We start from the raw sequence: 15,449 nt of genomic DNA, 5'->3' as shown, positions 1-15,449 counted from the left end.
TCACACCAAGAAATGCTGTTAACATGGGGACACAGACTGAAGAGCACAAGAAAAATAATGCGTTGCCTTCCAGCCCCACCAGTACTGTAATAAGGGCATGGCACACATGAGAACTGCTGAAAGACTGAATTTATTTCCTATCCATAGTCGTATAGGATGGTCAGGATTTTAAAAGTTATGCCAGTCATGCCAAGGGGGTGGACAAGAGAAGGAAGCAGTGTTGTCAGCCTTTTCCAAATGAAAAAGCAGGCTACCAAAAGTAAAAGTCTAATCAATTAAAAACAATAAAGTACAAACTTAACAGCAATAATAAACCAGACAAGCAGATTATACTAAGCGCAGATCAAGCTGGATTACATGAACTACCCTTCTCCCAGAAGATATGACAAAACTCGTGCTTCTCAAATATATTGTATTCCAGCCGTGAACGGGATCATACAATGACAGACTGCAGAAGACCAGCACCCACCATGACACCTCGGGATTAGGATCAGGCTGGGTGTCGATACTCCTATATTCTCTGAGCAATAGACCACATCTCTCCTTCATTTGGTTCTCTCCGTGCAAGTGTCAGTGAGACCTACTCATTATCTCTGCTTGGTCATTTTCTCTCAAAAGCTCCTTTCCCCATGACCCATATGCTGCTTCTGAGGACCTACCACCTGCAGCCTCTGTTTCACGGAATCATGTAGGCTGGAAGGGACCTCTCGGGATCATCTAGCCCAACTTGATCATTTGTGGATGCCCTGGAGGTTTTAGCTTTTTTTCCCCATTAAGAATCTGTTTCTCCCTCTTCACAACGGCTTGCAACTCTCATCCAAGCTTTTCTTCAACTCTGGCTTTCTGGGGTATAATTGGTTTTGTACCCATGTTAGGGTTAATTGCCTTCAGCTCACCAAAATTCTAGGTGTTAAGGCTGATTTATTTTCATACAACACAATGGTGAGCTTAAGAAAGCATTAATATGAGATCAGTCTTAATTTCCCAGATGACCACAATGACGTGGTCTGCATGAAAGATTAACTTCTGACACAAAAGAATGGTCAATAGTCACCAACTTAGAAAGCTCCAGAAAATCCAAACCTTCATCCCAACAGCAAAAGCAGCTTAATTGATATCTGCTTTAATGCCAGAAAAAGAAAAGGTTAGAAGGATTTTGGATTGGGAACATCAAAGAGAAGGGATATCAAGGCGTACCATACACACACCTCAGCTATGAGCAGGGCAGACAGACAGGAAGTGCACGGGGGACCCAAGCTACTCTTGCCAGAGGTCCCAAGGAAGCCGAGGAGGACCAGAGCTCAGATTTGCCTGCCAGAAAATTTCTTTCAAATCAGGTGTTAATGAAGTCCATACTTCTATGAATGTGTCTGCAAGCCTCAGTGAATCAGCTACAGGTTTTAAACACATGCCCAATTTATAAGCTTGGGTGAGTTAAAATTATAAATGCTTCCAAACCCTTATTTCCTGGCTCTTGCAGGCTTCTTTTAACCAAGTACCATTAAAATATACTTAAATGCACTAAAGAACAGTTTTAGGCAGAATGCAAAGGCACCAGTTTGATTTCAATGAGTATTAGGTGTTCAATGCACCTTTGTGTCTTTGAAAATCTCTCCCTATACTAGAACAATTCAACCAACAATCCAGATCTGCAGAGTAGAGAAAGACTTACAAGGTCATCTACCCTATCCTCAGCATATTAACTGAACATCACACTGACTACAACATAGCTAATGTTCCCTAGATTTTTTATTTCAAGCTATCTTCTACGATATCAAGAGTTTGAAGATTTCCACCACTTCCTTTTGGTAGCTATTCCACAGTCTGAACTAGCTCCCTGTGAAAGCCTCCTTTTATCTTAAATCCTCTCCATTTATAATATCATTACATTATTCTTACCTCTAGCTCTTTGAATACTAACTAATTCTTTCATTTTGAACGTCTAAGAATCTTCTAATACTAGACACTTATCATACAACGGTTTTGTCATTGCTTGGACAAGCTGCACATACTCAATCAAGTTCTTTAAAAGCTTTCTTAGTAAGCCGGTCCTTTTTACTGTATAATCAGGTTTGCTGTTGTTCTCTTCACTCTCTGCAATTCATTGATATTTTTCTGAAATTGAGAAATCCAGAGTGCATGCAGTAACTTAGGCACATTCTCAGTTTGAAAAAAAAAAATTTCAAGCTCCCAGATCCCTTACTACAGTATAAATTTCTTATGCTTTAAACTCTAGCAGTGAATGCAGGAATTCTTAAAATAAGCATCACTGACCAGGGTACACAAGGTTTTCCTCAGGTCTACCCCACTCCTTGAATGGATGCTGACCAAAGCTGGGACTACTTCAAGTTCAAGGGACGTTAGCCAATGTTATAGGAAATCTTAAGAGTGCCTTTGGAACAGCCGTGGCCCAATAGGCAAATGCATGTTTAGGGAGTTATTAAAACCCACAAAAGTTCCTTTGGAACCCTTCTGGAGCATTTTGCAGCTCCATTTAGAGACTGGTAGACTTCCAGTCATGGAGTCAAAGTTGGCATGTGTCTTCCCTTGATAGGATAAACAGTATGGATGCTACCACCGCCTAATTACACTTAAATAAGCATTTATGCTGGGGAAACCTTATAAATGGTGCTCTGTCTAACAGAGAGAACAATTCTACAACTGGAGGTCTTTTTCTTATTATACCCCCTCTACGTTTTTAGTGAGGGAAATTGCCACTCAAATTCCACTAAAAGAGTTCTCAGTTATGGATCGCTAGCAGTATTGATTGTAATGGCTCCTTTGGAAACATTACGGTCTATTGTAGCAATGTTGTTGCTGCTGCAAATGTGTTAATCTACTAAAACTCTTTTGAACACTGTCTTCAGAAGTCTTAGTCTGCTTGTCCTTTTACACTATGGCCATTGCTTCAGCACCTTGCAACAGCAGAGTTGAGTAGCATCTCCCAAGACAGCTCAACACAAAAGTCAGTTTTCTAAGCTCTTATTTCCCTCTGAAGTCATCAGGGTCACACACACCCCAAAAAGTATGCACCAAAAAAAGAGAAGCAAAAATGTTGTTCATCAGAATAACGAGAAATTTTTGCTGTAAAATTCTTCCATGTTGAAAATGGCTACAGCAGTTTTTCACCCTAACATGGTTTAAAGAAACGTGGAAAAAGAAAAGAAAAAAAACAAAGAAGAAATTTACTCCCTAAATGGGAACATAACTTAAACAGAATATTTGCTTCAAGTTTGTTTTAAGTTTTTAAAGTTCAGTAACAGCTACCTGAAATATCTGAGTGAACATTCATAATGCGTATTTAATGTGGAAAACATGACTAGGCAAAAAAATGAAAAACTGAAGAAGTACCCTTTCTTGTCATATTTCTTCTCAGATTCTCCTGAGAAGAAATCTTTTGGACAACACTGAGATGGAAAAATTGGTATTCCTTAAATATTGAGACAAAGTTAGGGGAAATTAGCCAAAACAGAGGGACAGAAAAAATTCAGTGAAAAATAATTTTTCACTCCTTATTCAGCTCTACCTTAGCAGTGCAGATAGGAGAATACAGCTGCTCCATGGATCTGTGCCTTGGCACACAACCAAATGGGACAAAACATAGGGAACTGAAGAGCAACTACACAGAAGTATGGTTTCCCGTGACAGCTATATATAATCTCCAGCTCTTATCCACTGGTTTTAAATAACTTACAGGCTCAGTTCTGTACCTCCCTTAAGACTCAGTGGAGTGGAAGCAGTGAAGTTAACTATTCTTGGTGTTATTTTTCCAAGCCAGCACCTATGTGCCCTGGAGGATACAGACTGAGAGAATGGAAGCAAGGGGGTGAGAGTAGGAAACTTATTTCCCAGATCATATAACCAAACAGAAAATGGGGAGAAAACAGACATTAAAACTGATCTAGATGAAGGGATACATAGGATATGCTGCTGTCCTCTCTGAAACCTCACTGGAGAATGAACTGTGCTGCAGGGGGGGAAACACCCCCATTAACCTAGCTAGTCTCAGCCATGCTTCGTGACTACAGAACTATGTCACAGCAAAAGCAATTACATAAGGGTAGCAAGACCTCATTTTCACACGTCACTACCCCTTGCTAATGCAATCCTCCCCCAGCAATATGGAAAGATGTGCTTGACAGCTAGCCAGAAGAGTCACTGTCCTTCCTTCTCAGGGCACACATGCTGCAGGTGCTGGGTTCTCTCTGGCATGTAGGTGAAATGTTGTCCTGCTGTCAGCATCATATCTTTGACTTCAACCAAGACCATCGCACCCTGCTACGCTGCCAGGAGAGGCTGTCTGGTGAGCAGCCATCTGTGCTTGGCTGCACCTGAGGGGGATGTCAACATGGAGAAAGTCCTCCTTGGCCTCCACTCCTCTGCCCATCCTCACCCTTCTCACAGCACCAACTAGGGCTCTGCCCCACATCACGATACTGACACCGTCTTCCTGTATTTTTCCTTCCATGTATGCCCCAGAGCTGCACAACATACTAATTTTCAGCTTTCCAACAAATATGCCAGGTTGAGCCCTGAGATAATACTTGCCTCAACAAGGGTTTTGTACTTGCAATATTTTAAAAGAGGTGTGACTGTAAAAGTAGGAACAAGCAAATGCAATTCTGTCTGTTATTAATCAGTATTAATTGTTTTGGGCAATGCCCAGTGTAGAAACAGAGCGCTGTTATTTGACTTAACTTAAACAATCAAACTCTCATTAAAAAAAACATCTTGGACATTCAGCACTGTCCCAGTAGAAAACAGATCCCTGGGGGCTTTAATTTATTGCACATAGCAGATGCAACCTGGATGTGAAAAGAAGCAGGTCAAGGCCATGAGAAAACAATAAAATATGACATTCCTCTAGAGTCAAACCCTGGCTGATTAATAAATGCAGGTACTAATTCACTGCAAAGGTTGAAGTAGCAGAGGCCAGAGGTGTTAGCTGTCCCACCAAGCCCAGGCAAAGCCGCAGAAGCCATGCTGCTTGGCACCATTTCCTGAGGGGATCTGGGCAGGTAAGGTACAGTGTCTACACCAGCAAGCAGGTATCGTTTCTCTTCCCATGCTGTAGATTCTTCCAGAATCCATGCTCTAAGAATTTAACAGACTGAAAGGTGACAAGAGCCTATATCAAGACACATGGCAAGAGATGCGAATACAAAAAAAACCCAAAACAAAACACAAAACCCAAAGGCTATGGAGGGAATATTTAATTTCTGCTTATTTCCTTTCCCTCCCCCCAAAAATCCCACTGTAGAAAAACAAAAAAAAAAAGATACAAGACAAGAAGAAGAAAATTTCATGTAAAATACCTTTTCTTGCAATGAACAATGATATAATTTTTAGAGTGATACTTAAAATAACTTTATTGCTCTACACTTATGCCTTTGTGATGCTTTATATGCCTAATACACACCCTCAGCAACATTATTTATTTGAAACTTTCAGCATTAAGACAGTTACAATCCCCAAATGCTACAGGCCACGTTTTCTGTCATTCCTTAACATTAGTTTATATCAACTATGCTCTAATGACCACATACAGGCACTGCAAGCTTTTCTTCTCTAGAAACCTGAGTTTCCTTGGTATGTCCGTCCTGTATATTAAGTCCCCATTCACTTTCCATCTCCCAGTTCTACCCTCTGCTGTGCCATTACAAGCATCAATCACACGTCAAAAATATTTGAGTTTTTACTTCCCGTAACTTTTTCCCCTTCTATTTTACAGATAAGCCAGCATGGCATTAGTTAGCAAGCAATGCCGTCTCCTATAATAGGTATATTCATGATTATTCAGCAGTGTATGGTTGTGTAGTGGGTAAGTACATCCTAGTTCTCCATGCATGGAAACTCAGCATGGTTCAGGATGGGGACTGGATGCAGGATTCTCACACACCACCTTCTACTTTTCTGGGGCAGGCTCTTCATGCAGCAGATGCTTCCCAAATACCTCCTCTTGCTAACGTTGCTGACAGGAGGAGGGGGATGCTGAATAGTCAGCTTGTCTGGAGCAGGAGGATGCCTTGTGGCAGCAGTCCCCCCTCTGCAGGCCCCAGCAGATGCAGTCCAGTGCTTCGGGGCTCTCCCACATCCATCCCAGCTCCCCAGCAGTACCAATCACAACCTTGGCAGTGCCATACCACAACAGTTACTGTTTGCACAGGTGCAAAGGTGACTTTGGGATGTGCCAGAGGTGGAAGGGAATGGGGCAGCAGGGGGAAGCCATAATACACTGTTGTTCCAGGTACACCAAAATCTGGATCTCTCTGGCTACCACATTGTCATAGGGTAATTGCTTATATTGGGCATTTCTAACACTGAAAAACACTCTAGCACTTACTGAAATTAAACTCAATCATTTCAGCCTTCCCCCAAAACTAAGGGGTGAGGGGTTTTCTTTCTCTCACCAAAAATATCTGTGAATTTTTATTATCTACAGATGATATCTATGCTGGAGGTCCCACATTTTGAGGATTCAGTGATTCTGAGAGAGAAACCAGCTCGCTTTCGAGACGAAAAGAGCTGCAGATAGGTATTCACTCTGCAGTCAGGCATGCCAGTTGGCAACATTAGCATCGTCTCACCCAGCTGTCTGTTACTGTTCCTCTGGGAGACGATTCAGGTCTCAAGTACAGCTGGAGAAAGGGGATTTTATGGGACTCTCTAATCCATGTCACTGCAGTCAGCCAGGTTCGCTTCTGAAGCTGGCTGACTTTACTGTCAGCAGACCTGGGAATGCTCATTTGATCTCTTTCTTTGGAAAAGTTGTGGGGACAGTAACCTCTAGCTCCCGGGCTGTGATGAGCAGCTGGGAACAGTAGTATTTTCAGCAGGCTCAGCTGGAACCTGAAGAAAGCATCTGTCCATAGTTTCAATGGCAGGTGGCAAGGAAAAAAGGCATAGGCAACATAAATCCTATTCCTGTAATGAAAGAAAGTTAAAACTCTAGTTTTAAAGCTTTGTTTTTAGCTCCTCAATTTAGTAACGTGCAGAGGTGACATCATGGGCCAAAACCAGTGATCTTTCCAAAGGGATACAAGATATATAGAGAGTAATATTGTCTAGCCCACTATTTTAAAGTGCTAGCAAACGACCGAGTCACACAGCAATATTTAACAAATCGTTTACACCAAGAGGCCTATTTTAGGGTTGGGTTTTTTTTTTCTGACAGCAGTTTGTGCCAGCAAGCCCCAATTCAGAAAACAGTAGTGCTGAGTCCTTTCACACACCACACACACAGATTAAATCCTTTCTTTGGTGTTTTATAGCACATCTTGTTCCCCAGAGTATACCATATCTTGCTTCTAGAACTGTCCCTCCTCACCAGAAATATCCAAATATTGTTTATAACCATATTAAGAGTTTCATATCCTAACTGGCAGAGAAAAAAAAAACTTATCCTCTGAACGAGTTCCAAGTTTTGCATTCAGATACACAAGCTCCCACATTTTTGTGGCTGCCATGCCCTTTTAAAATATCTTTTGCTTAAATACATGTTCCTGCACCTGTAACATCTGACTGCACTCTTCTGCCCACCCTCTAGCCTCCTCTTTGAGGCATGTACGCCTTTTGATAGGCATATTCATATATGTGCATACATTTATACACATTCAGCCTTTATTTAGATTCTTACACTTCATAACACCATTTCCTATTGCAAGTTGAAATATCCAGCTTCACTGGGACCTTGCACGTGCTTAACATTAAGTAAGTCTCCTGAACATAGACTTAAGTCAGATATGTTTGACCCATTCAAAACCCTTAACACCTTCCAGCCTCCGTTGCTGGTGGGTTTGCCTGCCTTTTCAAATTTCCAAGCCGCTACATATGCAACAAGTGCTTTTGCAGCAATATGATGTTCGTGTATGCATAGGAAAATGGTCAGATCGACTTTCACGTCTACAGATTTCCTCAAATTGTATTCATGCAGTATATTTACAAAGAAACAATTATAGGAGCGATGATGGTATTTCCCCAAAAGCCTTATTCAAATACATTAATTACACTTCAATCCACCCACCTGATTTGGGCTTTACCTTTAGCGTCACCCTGTTTTCCAAAGGGAAAACTAAGGTATTGAAAATTTCACCAACTTATGGAAACAGTCACCAGAGAGAAGTTTGTGGTGTAGATATTCTGACTTCTGTTCTGCTGCTCTGACCAGAAGAGGAATAATTCATCTCAACATATTTTGACATAAAAATATCTGCTGATGGCTAGGAAGTGCTGGCAGATGTTCACATATAGCAACACTAACATTTTGGAAGACTTCCTCCTGTTTTCTATTCATAATTGTATCTTCCCACAAGCTACACTGGAACATTTTACAATTACTTTGCAAATCACATTTTTCCAGAAAGAGGAGCCCCTGCAGCTAACTAAAGCTAGATTACAGCGGCATTCAGGTGCTACCATCCACTACAACCAAGGAGCATCAGGCACCTAAAAACCTTTAACATTCAAGACCACAGCATCTAATCCTGCTGAAGTCATCGAATCACAGAATTTTTTAGGTTGGAAGAGGCCTTTAAGATCATCAAGTCCAACCGTTAACCTAGCACTGCCAAGTCCACCACAAAAGCACGTCCCTAAGCACCACATCTCCATCTCTTCTAAAGACCTCTAGGGACGGGGACTCAGCCACTTCCCTAAATGCTTGACAGGCCTTTTGGTGAAGAATTTTTTCCTAATATCCAAACTAAACTTTCCCTGGCACAACTTGAGGCATTTGCTCTCATCCTATCACTTGTTACTTGGAGAAGAGACCAACCCCCGCCTCGCTACAACCTCCTTTCAGGTAGTTGTAGAGAGTTATAAGGCCTCCCCTCAGCCTCCTCTTCTCCAGACTAAACAACCCCAGTTTCCTCAGCTGCTCCTCATAGGACTTGTGCTCTGAACCCTTCACCATCTTCGTTGCCCTCCTCTGGACACACTCCAGCAACTCGATATCCTTCTTGCACTGAGGGGCCCAAAACTGAACACAATATTCAAGGTGTGGCCTCACCAGCGCCGAGTACAGGGCATAGTCACTTCCCTACTCCTGCTGGCCACACTGTTGCTGATACAAGCCAGGATGCTGTTGGCCTTCTTGGCCACCTGGGCACGCTGAAGGCTCATGTTCAGCTGGTTGTCGACCAACACCCCCAGGTTCTTCGCTGCCAGGCAGCTCTCCAGCCACTTTTCCCTAACCCTGTAGCGTTGCATGGGGTTGTTGTGACCCAAATGCAGCACCCAGCACTTGGCCTTGTTGAACCTCATACAGCTGACCTTGGCTCAAGTCAGTGGGAAGAGTTCTGTTTCCCAAGTCTGATACTTTCTATAAGATCGTACAGTGACAGAGCAGATTGGTACACAAAAAGAAAGCCCAAGTGGCTGCAAACTTCAAATGGCTAGAGTTATTTCTAAATCAGGAAACCACATAAGGAGCAATCTGCATGCTCTTGAATAGACTATAACAGACTAAAACTACATTCAGAGAGTTAGCTGCTTACTCTGTTCTATGGCCTAGAAATAGAAGTACCTTTGAAAATCAATTATGCAAAGAAGAATGTCAGAGGAGCCAATTAGATGCTAAAACCTTTGTATTGAAAATTGATGCTATACTTAATTAAGCAGTCAAAACTGACTTTTTGCCTAGAAAAAGAAGGAAAGAGACTATTCTGCATTAGCTGTATGTACACATTTCCCATCATATATCTATAATTGTCTGTTACCTCTTGGCAGTTCAACCTGCCACTTTCATAATTTCTTTCTAAAATAATGAACAGCATTTACACTTTCTGTATGTTTTAAGCATATGTAAAGTAAGGCTTTATACCAGTTGAGAATGTGGCATATCACAAAAGGCAACATACTAAAGTGTCATAAATATGTGTACGGACAAGAAAAGATTCACCATCTGAAGAAACCAAAAGGCAAAGGATCGCAAATGAAAGTTTCCAGAGTAAGTTCCCAGATCACTTAAAGTAATTTGTGTCCTTTTCACAAAATCATTTGTGTCTAGGACTAAGGCTTTAGCAGGAATAAGGAAAAAACACACAGGCAAAAACCAAATTTAAAGTCAGCACGTACATATATTCGAAATCCACACAGTGCAAATACATACATTAAGAGGCATACATTACAGCAATGTTCCTACAGCGTCAGCTCTAAGAGCGGAACAAAAATGACTAAGCAGACCCAGTGGTCTGATCAAGGAAGGAAATTTCTCTATTTCTAAATACAAGTTTGAAAATGAAAATCTATCTGCTCAGTAAGGACCCCATTTACTATAAGAAAATCAGCAGTCATCTTATGCAGTAGCAGGAGAAATGTCTCCAGTCCTGCAGGGCGCTGAAGACTTCCCAAGGGATACTGAGTGACTTCAACTACCATTTAGACCCAGGTGTTTACATCCTTGTTATTCCCCCAGTTTGTCTCAACAAAATAGAAAAGCTGTTGGGAAAATTTAAACTCCTATCTCTTTTTGTTACAGCTAAACTGGTAACCCATTGGGGAACTACATACACTCATAATTACAAAGGATGAGAGAACAACTTGAAAAAATTCTTTGGTAACCCAGCAATTTTTTTGTCCTGACACTGGGAAAATATACGATAAAAAGACTTATTCTTACAAACCTCTAACTGCATTACCACTGAAGTCAAAGGGAGTTTTGATTTCCCCCTCACCCTGACTCATTATAGCACAATGGGGCCTCAACTCAGAACCATACCTTAAAAATCACAGCTATTTTAGGACACGAACCCCACAGCCACCCAAACATGTTGGCATCCTAAGCAGTCACCCCCTTCACGGAAGACCCTGTTCTGCAGCCGCAAGCCCACCACGGGTGTTTAAACCCAGCATATACCAGTGTTTCTGTAGGCACATGCCCATGCGTCTCCACATTAATGTCCATAGTGACACACGCTGGCTGTACCGGGGAAGAACACCACTAGAAAGATCACCTCAGAAAAAAAAAAAGCCTTTGGCAACTATTAGCTTCTGATAAATTATCTCATTAATGCAAACATGAAAAAGAAATTCCCTTTCCAGATCTTATCTCCCTTGAATTATAACTCTTCTGTATGGGAAACACAGCCTCTTGCCTGTTGCACTAGCAACGCTTTCAGATCAGAGCTGAAACTCCTGGCATCACACAAGAAGCCGGCAATTCAGTCCCCCTGTTTTAAAACTACAGGCTGATGCGGAGATTTGCTCTTCCTCCACCAGATGTTGAGCCATATTTCTTGCTCTTGTTTAGTTATGTTCCTAAGAAGCAGTTCATCATCTTTCAGAGACAAGATTTGCTTTTAAAGGCCATTTTTAGGCTTTTTTTTAAATTAGGATAGTTTTTTCCTGAAAGCATTCTTGACTCCAGATTCACTTAAGGTATCAGTACATCATTAATGTGTAATTCAAAAATACACTGATAATGAGCAAGCGTAGGCAGCATAACCTATGCCAATAAGTTCAACTGGCCATTGAGAGTTATTTTACTCTCCTTTATATATTACAGTATAAGGAAGTTTAATTATTTTTAAATAAGCCTCCTAAATGCATCCTTGAAAGATAGAGAAAAAAAAAAAAAATACTATTTTATTTCTATTCCCAATACAAACAAAAAAAGCCATCACAGCACTAAAAGAGATCAGAAATCCTTTGTTTCTTTCAAGGGACAGTATGAAATAAAAGCTCACAAGGGTCACTTTCCTGTGATAAAAAAGGGTCATCTTTTCAGCCATCTGCCTCACTCCTCCGGAGCACTTCATTTCAGCATTTTGCTCGATTCCCATGAAACTTTCTGTGAGCATTTCCTTAGCTGGATCTGGGGTAATGTTTAGCGTTTCCCAAGTAAAGCAGAAGAGTGGGTGGTGCTATTATTCATCACTGCACCCCACGACTCGCAAAATAAGCCACCTGCCATCCCCCTTCCTGCTGTACTTTAATTAAGCGTCTACCAGTCAAAGGAAAAAAAAAAAGGGGGTGAGAGGAAAAGAAAAAGCGGGGGTGGGGGGGGGTGGAGAAGAGTGGAAGCAAAGCGGGCAGGAGGGGAAGGGAAGGACCCGCGGGTGCTTCAGAGGGGGCAAACCCCTCGCTGCGGGGGGTGGGAGCCCCCCGTGGGCGGCGCGGGGGCCCGCCGGCGGCGGCCGAAGTTGCGCGGGGCCGGGCGGGCGGGGCGCGGCCGTACCTGGGAAGAGGAAGGCTTTGCTCCCGTTGTGCAGCCCCGGCACCTGGCGCACGCCCTCCGCGGAGCCTCCCAGCTGTAGCTCGGACAGCACGTCGATCTGCAGCGAGGGGTCCACGCCAAATCCTACAACTGACCCAGAAAGTGCCGTTACCTCACCCGCCGACGCTGCAACTTTCCGAGCACACACAGACGCAACACACGGAGCCTCCGTCGGCCACCGCCGCGCCCCGCACCTGCGGCCGCCCGGGGACCGGGACATCGCCGCCGCCAAGCTCCCCCGGCGCCGCCGCCGGGTCCGGCATCCGCCTACCTGGCCCCAGGCAGAGGAGAAGGCAGAGCGTGCTCAAGCGGATGCCCGACTCCATGGTACACCGATGCGCTCAGTCCATAGTCCCCCTCCTCCGGTTGCTGCGGGTTGGAAAAAATAAAAGAAACCTCCGGGGCAGGGGCTGGGTCCCTCCCCGCCTCTCACCGGGAGGAGCGGACCCCCCGCCGCCCCGCAGCGCGCATCACGGCGGGCGCCGCGCCGCCCCGCCGCCGGCCGGAGCACACAAAGGCGAGGGCGGGGGGCGGGCGGGCAGCGCAGCCCTCCGCCCGCGGGCAGACAATGGGGGGAGCCGGGGGGAGCCCGCCGGAGCCCGCCGCCGCCGCCGCTGCTGCCGTGCGAGCGAGGCCGCGGCAGCCGGGAGGAGGAGGAGGAGGAGGAGGCGGCGGCGCGCCCGTGTCCCGCAGCTCCCCGCCCCGCCGCTGCCACCGGGAGCAGCCCCTTGGCTGGAAAGCCGGAGCCGCGGCTGCAGCCTCCGCCCGGCTCCCGCGGGAACACCGATCTCCTGCCCACCGTCCAGCCGGGAGGGGCCGCCGGTTTATGCCGCGGCCGCAGGAGCCGCCCACCGCCTCCGCCGGGCCGGGCAGGGCCGGGGAGGCGCCGCCCCGTCCGCCGCGGGGAGCGGGGAGAGGGACCCGCCGTCGGGGGGGCTGCGGGCCGGGAAGTTTGAGGGGAGCCGCAAGGGAGCTTCGCTGGGGGATGGCGGGGGGCGGCGGGGAGGGAGGGCCGGGGGCGGTGGGAAGGGAGGGAGGGCCGGGGCTGGCAGCGGCCGGGCGGCGCTTGCGGGGAGCCCTCGGGGCGCTCCCCGGCCTCCCGGCGGGGTGGGCTCCGCGCTTTGTTGTCCGCCGCCCGCGTCGAAGTCATCGCTTGAACTCCCATCCCCTGGGAATGCCGTCCAGGCTCCGGCGAAACCTCAGCCCGATCTTTGAGCACAAATGAAAATAATTCCGGGGGCGGGGGGGAAATAAACCAGGACGTTTCCAGTGGTTGACTAAGATGGGTGCATGTGGAGGCACAGCCCCTCTGTCAGCCCCAGGTGCCCGTTTGCCGTGTCGTGAAGGACGATTTTACAGTCACACAGCAGTCCTGGCCTCGCTCCCTGAACGAACACACACCCTCCCTTCCCAGCAAGTGACATTTCTGTGCCTTACTTTGTGTGCCTATAAAGGGGGATAAGAATAGCCTTATTCTTCCCTTTCATAGGCTCCCAATGTGCAAGGCAGAAATGCCTTGCTGCCAGTTTGTCAAATTCTGTGGAAAAAAGGATGGGATTTTATTTTTTTTTTTCTTGTTTCACATGCATGTCAGTAAGACCCTGTTGTCAGCTGGTGATTCCAGTATTGTTTACTGACCTCCCCCAAATTCATCCACTATGATCTTTACAAATAATAAAATCTTTATAAGTAACCTTTACAAATCTTTCCCAATAATAATTCCAAAGGCTAAAAGGAAGAGGGTTTGCCCCCCCCCGCCCCGCCCTCCCCTGCTTCTTTTTTTTTTCCAACGACAGCCATAGGAGTCAATGGTAAATATCCTTTCCAGGCCAGATTAACCAACTGAGATCCTAAGCAGCGTACAAAGCAAATACCTTCTTTCCTATAAATAAAAAAGGAGAGGGGAGTGTTGAAAAGCAGGAAAATGCAATCCATCCCTCAACCCAACTCCACAAAGTGGGCATTAGAACACTGCTCCAATGTGCCCCACCACCCATGTCAGCCTTGGAAGAGCTGCAGGCTTCTCCTTCAGGTGGTGGAGCGAGTCCAGCCCTGAGAGCTACTTCTACAGCCACTTCCCATTGCAACTCATCTGAAAACCAAAAAAGAAGCCCTGCTTCTGGTACCAGCTGTGTAACTGGTCACACGCTGTCCCTGGTGTTATATCTTGTATAGGCAGAGGAGATAATGGCATCCCACCCCCGTCCTAATCAGCCAAGCACCAATTCTACACCAAAGCTTTGTATCCAACCTATCGGTGGGGTGGAACTGTGCTTCCGAACTCATGAAATCCGCTGGCTGCCAGAGCAGTCTAACGGACAATGTGTTTCCTTGGGGGAGTTAATGGACAACGGCCACACTTCGGTGATTGTTTTCATGCTATTTCAATCACATTGGTTACAGATAACTGAACCAGAAGCAATTAATTTGAGAAGAAATAGGTTCAAAATCTAGAGCAATAATGGTGCATAATGAGCCCTACCGCCAGTTGAGTCAGGCACGCAATGAACAAACCCAGAGGCAAACATCTGCCTTGAATTCTCTGCATCTGCCCGCAGCCACTGACAATTTCCATTAGCTGGGGCTGCCAGAGTGGAGAAAGCACGTAAATCAGGTGGAGTCCGCCCCTTTGATAATCCATTTCTCTCGCAGTAGATCTCCGGGGAGTGGCCGCTCATCTTCATGTCATACTTGAAAACTTACTTGAAAAATGGCTCAAAACACCATCCAACCTGCTTTACCTTTTCCCTCTTAACCATGTGGATCCTGGGGCAGACATTACACACATTACACAGAGCTGCGTTTCTGCTATGTGACATATCAATAGTGATATCAATAGTGACATATTTCAGCTAACCAAGACGTAAGTGAACAGCAAAATGAGAATTTCTACCAATACAAGGAATACAAATAACGATTAGATCTTTCGAATAGTTGGCTAAACTTAATATGTATTTCTACCTATGGAATCACTTTCTGATCACACTAGAAACATACCATTTTCCAGTCTTTCTGGATATATGGAAATACAAAAAGAAAATGGGTTTTATGCCTTCAGTTGGCTGGAATGCTCTTCCCTTTGATGGAAACTGTGTCTTTTAGCCAAGAGATCTACATACACATGATATTGAGGCTCACCATAACCTACTCCAGACATGGCAAAAGGTGACAGACCTAAGAGAGTGGTACAGCATATAAAAACTGCACATTGGTGCTTCCTATTAAGCAAGGACTC

General features: G+C 45.1%; 1 protein-coding gene across 2 annotated transcripts in view; it reads right to left on the bottom strand.

Annotated features, from left to right (window-relative positions):
• NELL2 (neural EGFL like 2) overlaps positions 1-13,090 on the bottom strand; it is a 152,150-nt gene extending 139,060 nt beyond the window's left edge. The window contains exons 1-3 of one of the 2 annotated variants that reach the window (XM_075080961.1): positions 13,014-13,090; positions 12,486-12,583; positions 12,176-12,304 (exon numbers count right to left, since the gene is read on the bottom strand). In XM_075080961.1, coding sequence (XP_074937062.1) covers positions 12,176-12,304; positions 12,486-12,540 — 184 coding nt within the window. In that variant the 5' untranslated portion in view covers positions 12,541-12,583; positions 13,014-13,090. Of the gene's footprint in view, positions 1-12,175; positions 12,305-12,485; positions 12,632-13,013 lie in introns of those variants that run through there. The other variant, XM_075080962.1, reaches the window with a different exon arrangement.
• Between the last annotated feature and the right edge of the window lie 2,359 nt (positions 13,091-15,449).

Source organism: Phalacrocorax aristotelis, chromosome 1, assembly GCF_949628215.1.
Source record: "Phalacrocorax aristotelis chromosome 1, bGulAri2.1, whole genome shotgun sequence".
Lineage (NCBI taxonomy): Eukaryota > Metazoa > Chordata > Aves > Suliformes > Phalacrocoracidae > Phalacrocorax > Phalacrocorax aristotelis.
Note: the sequence above shows the minus strand (reverse complement) of the source record. Positions and strands in the feature narration are given on the sequence as shown.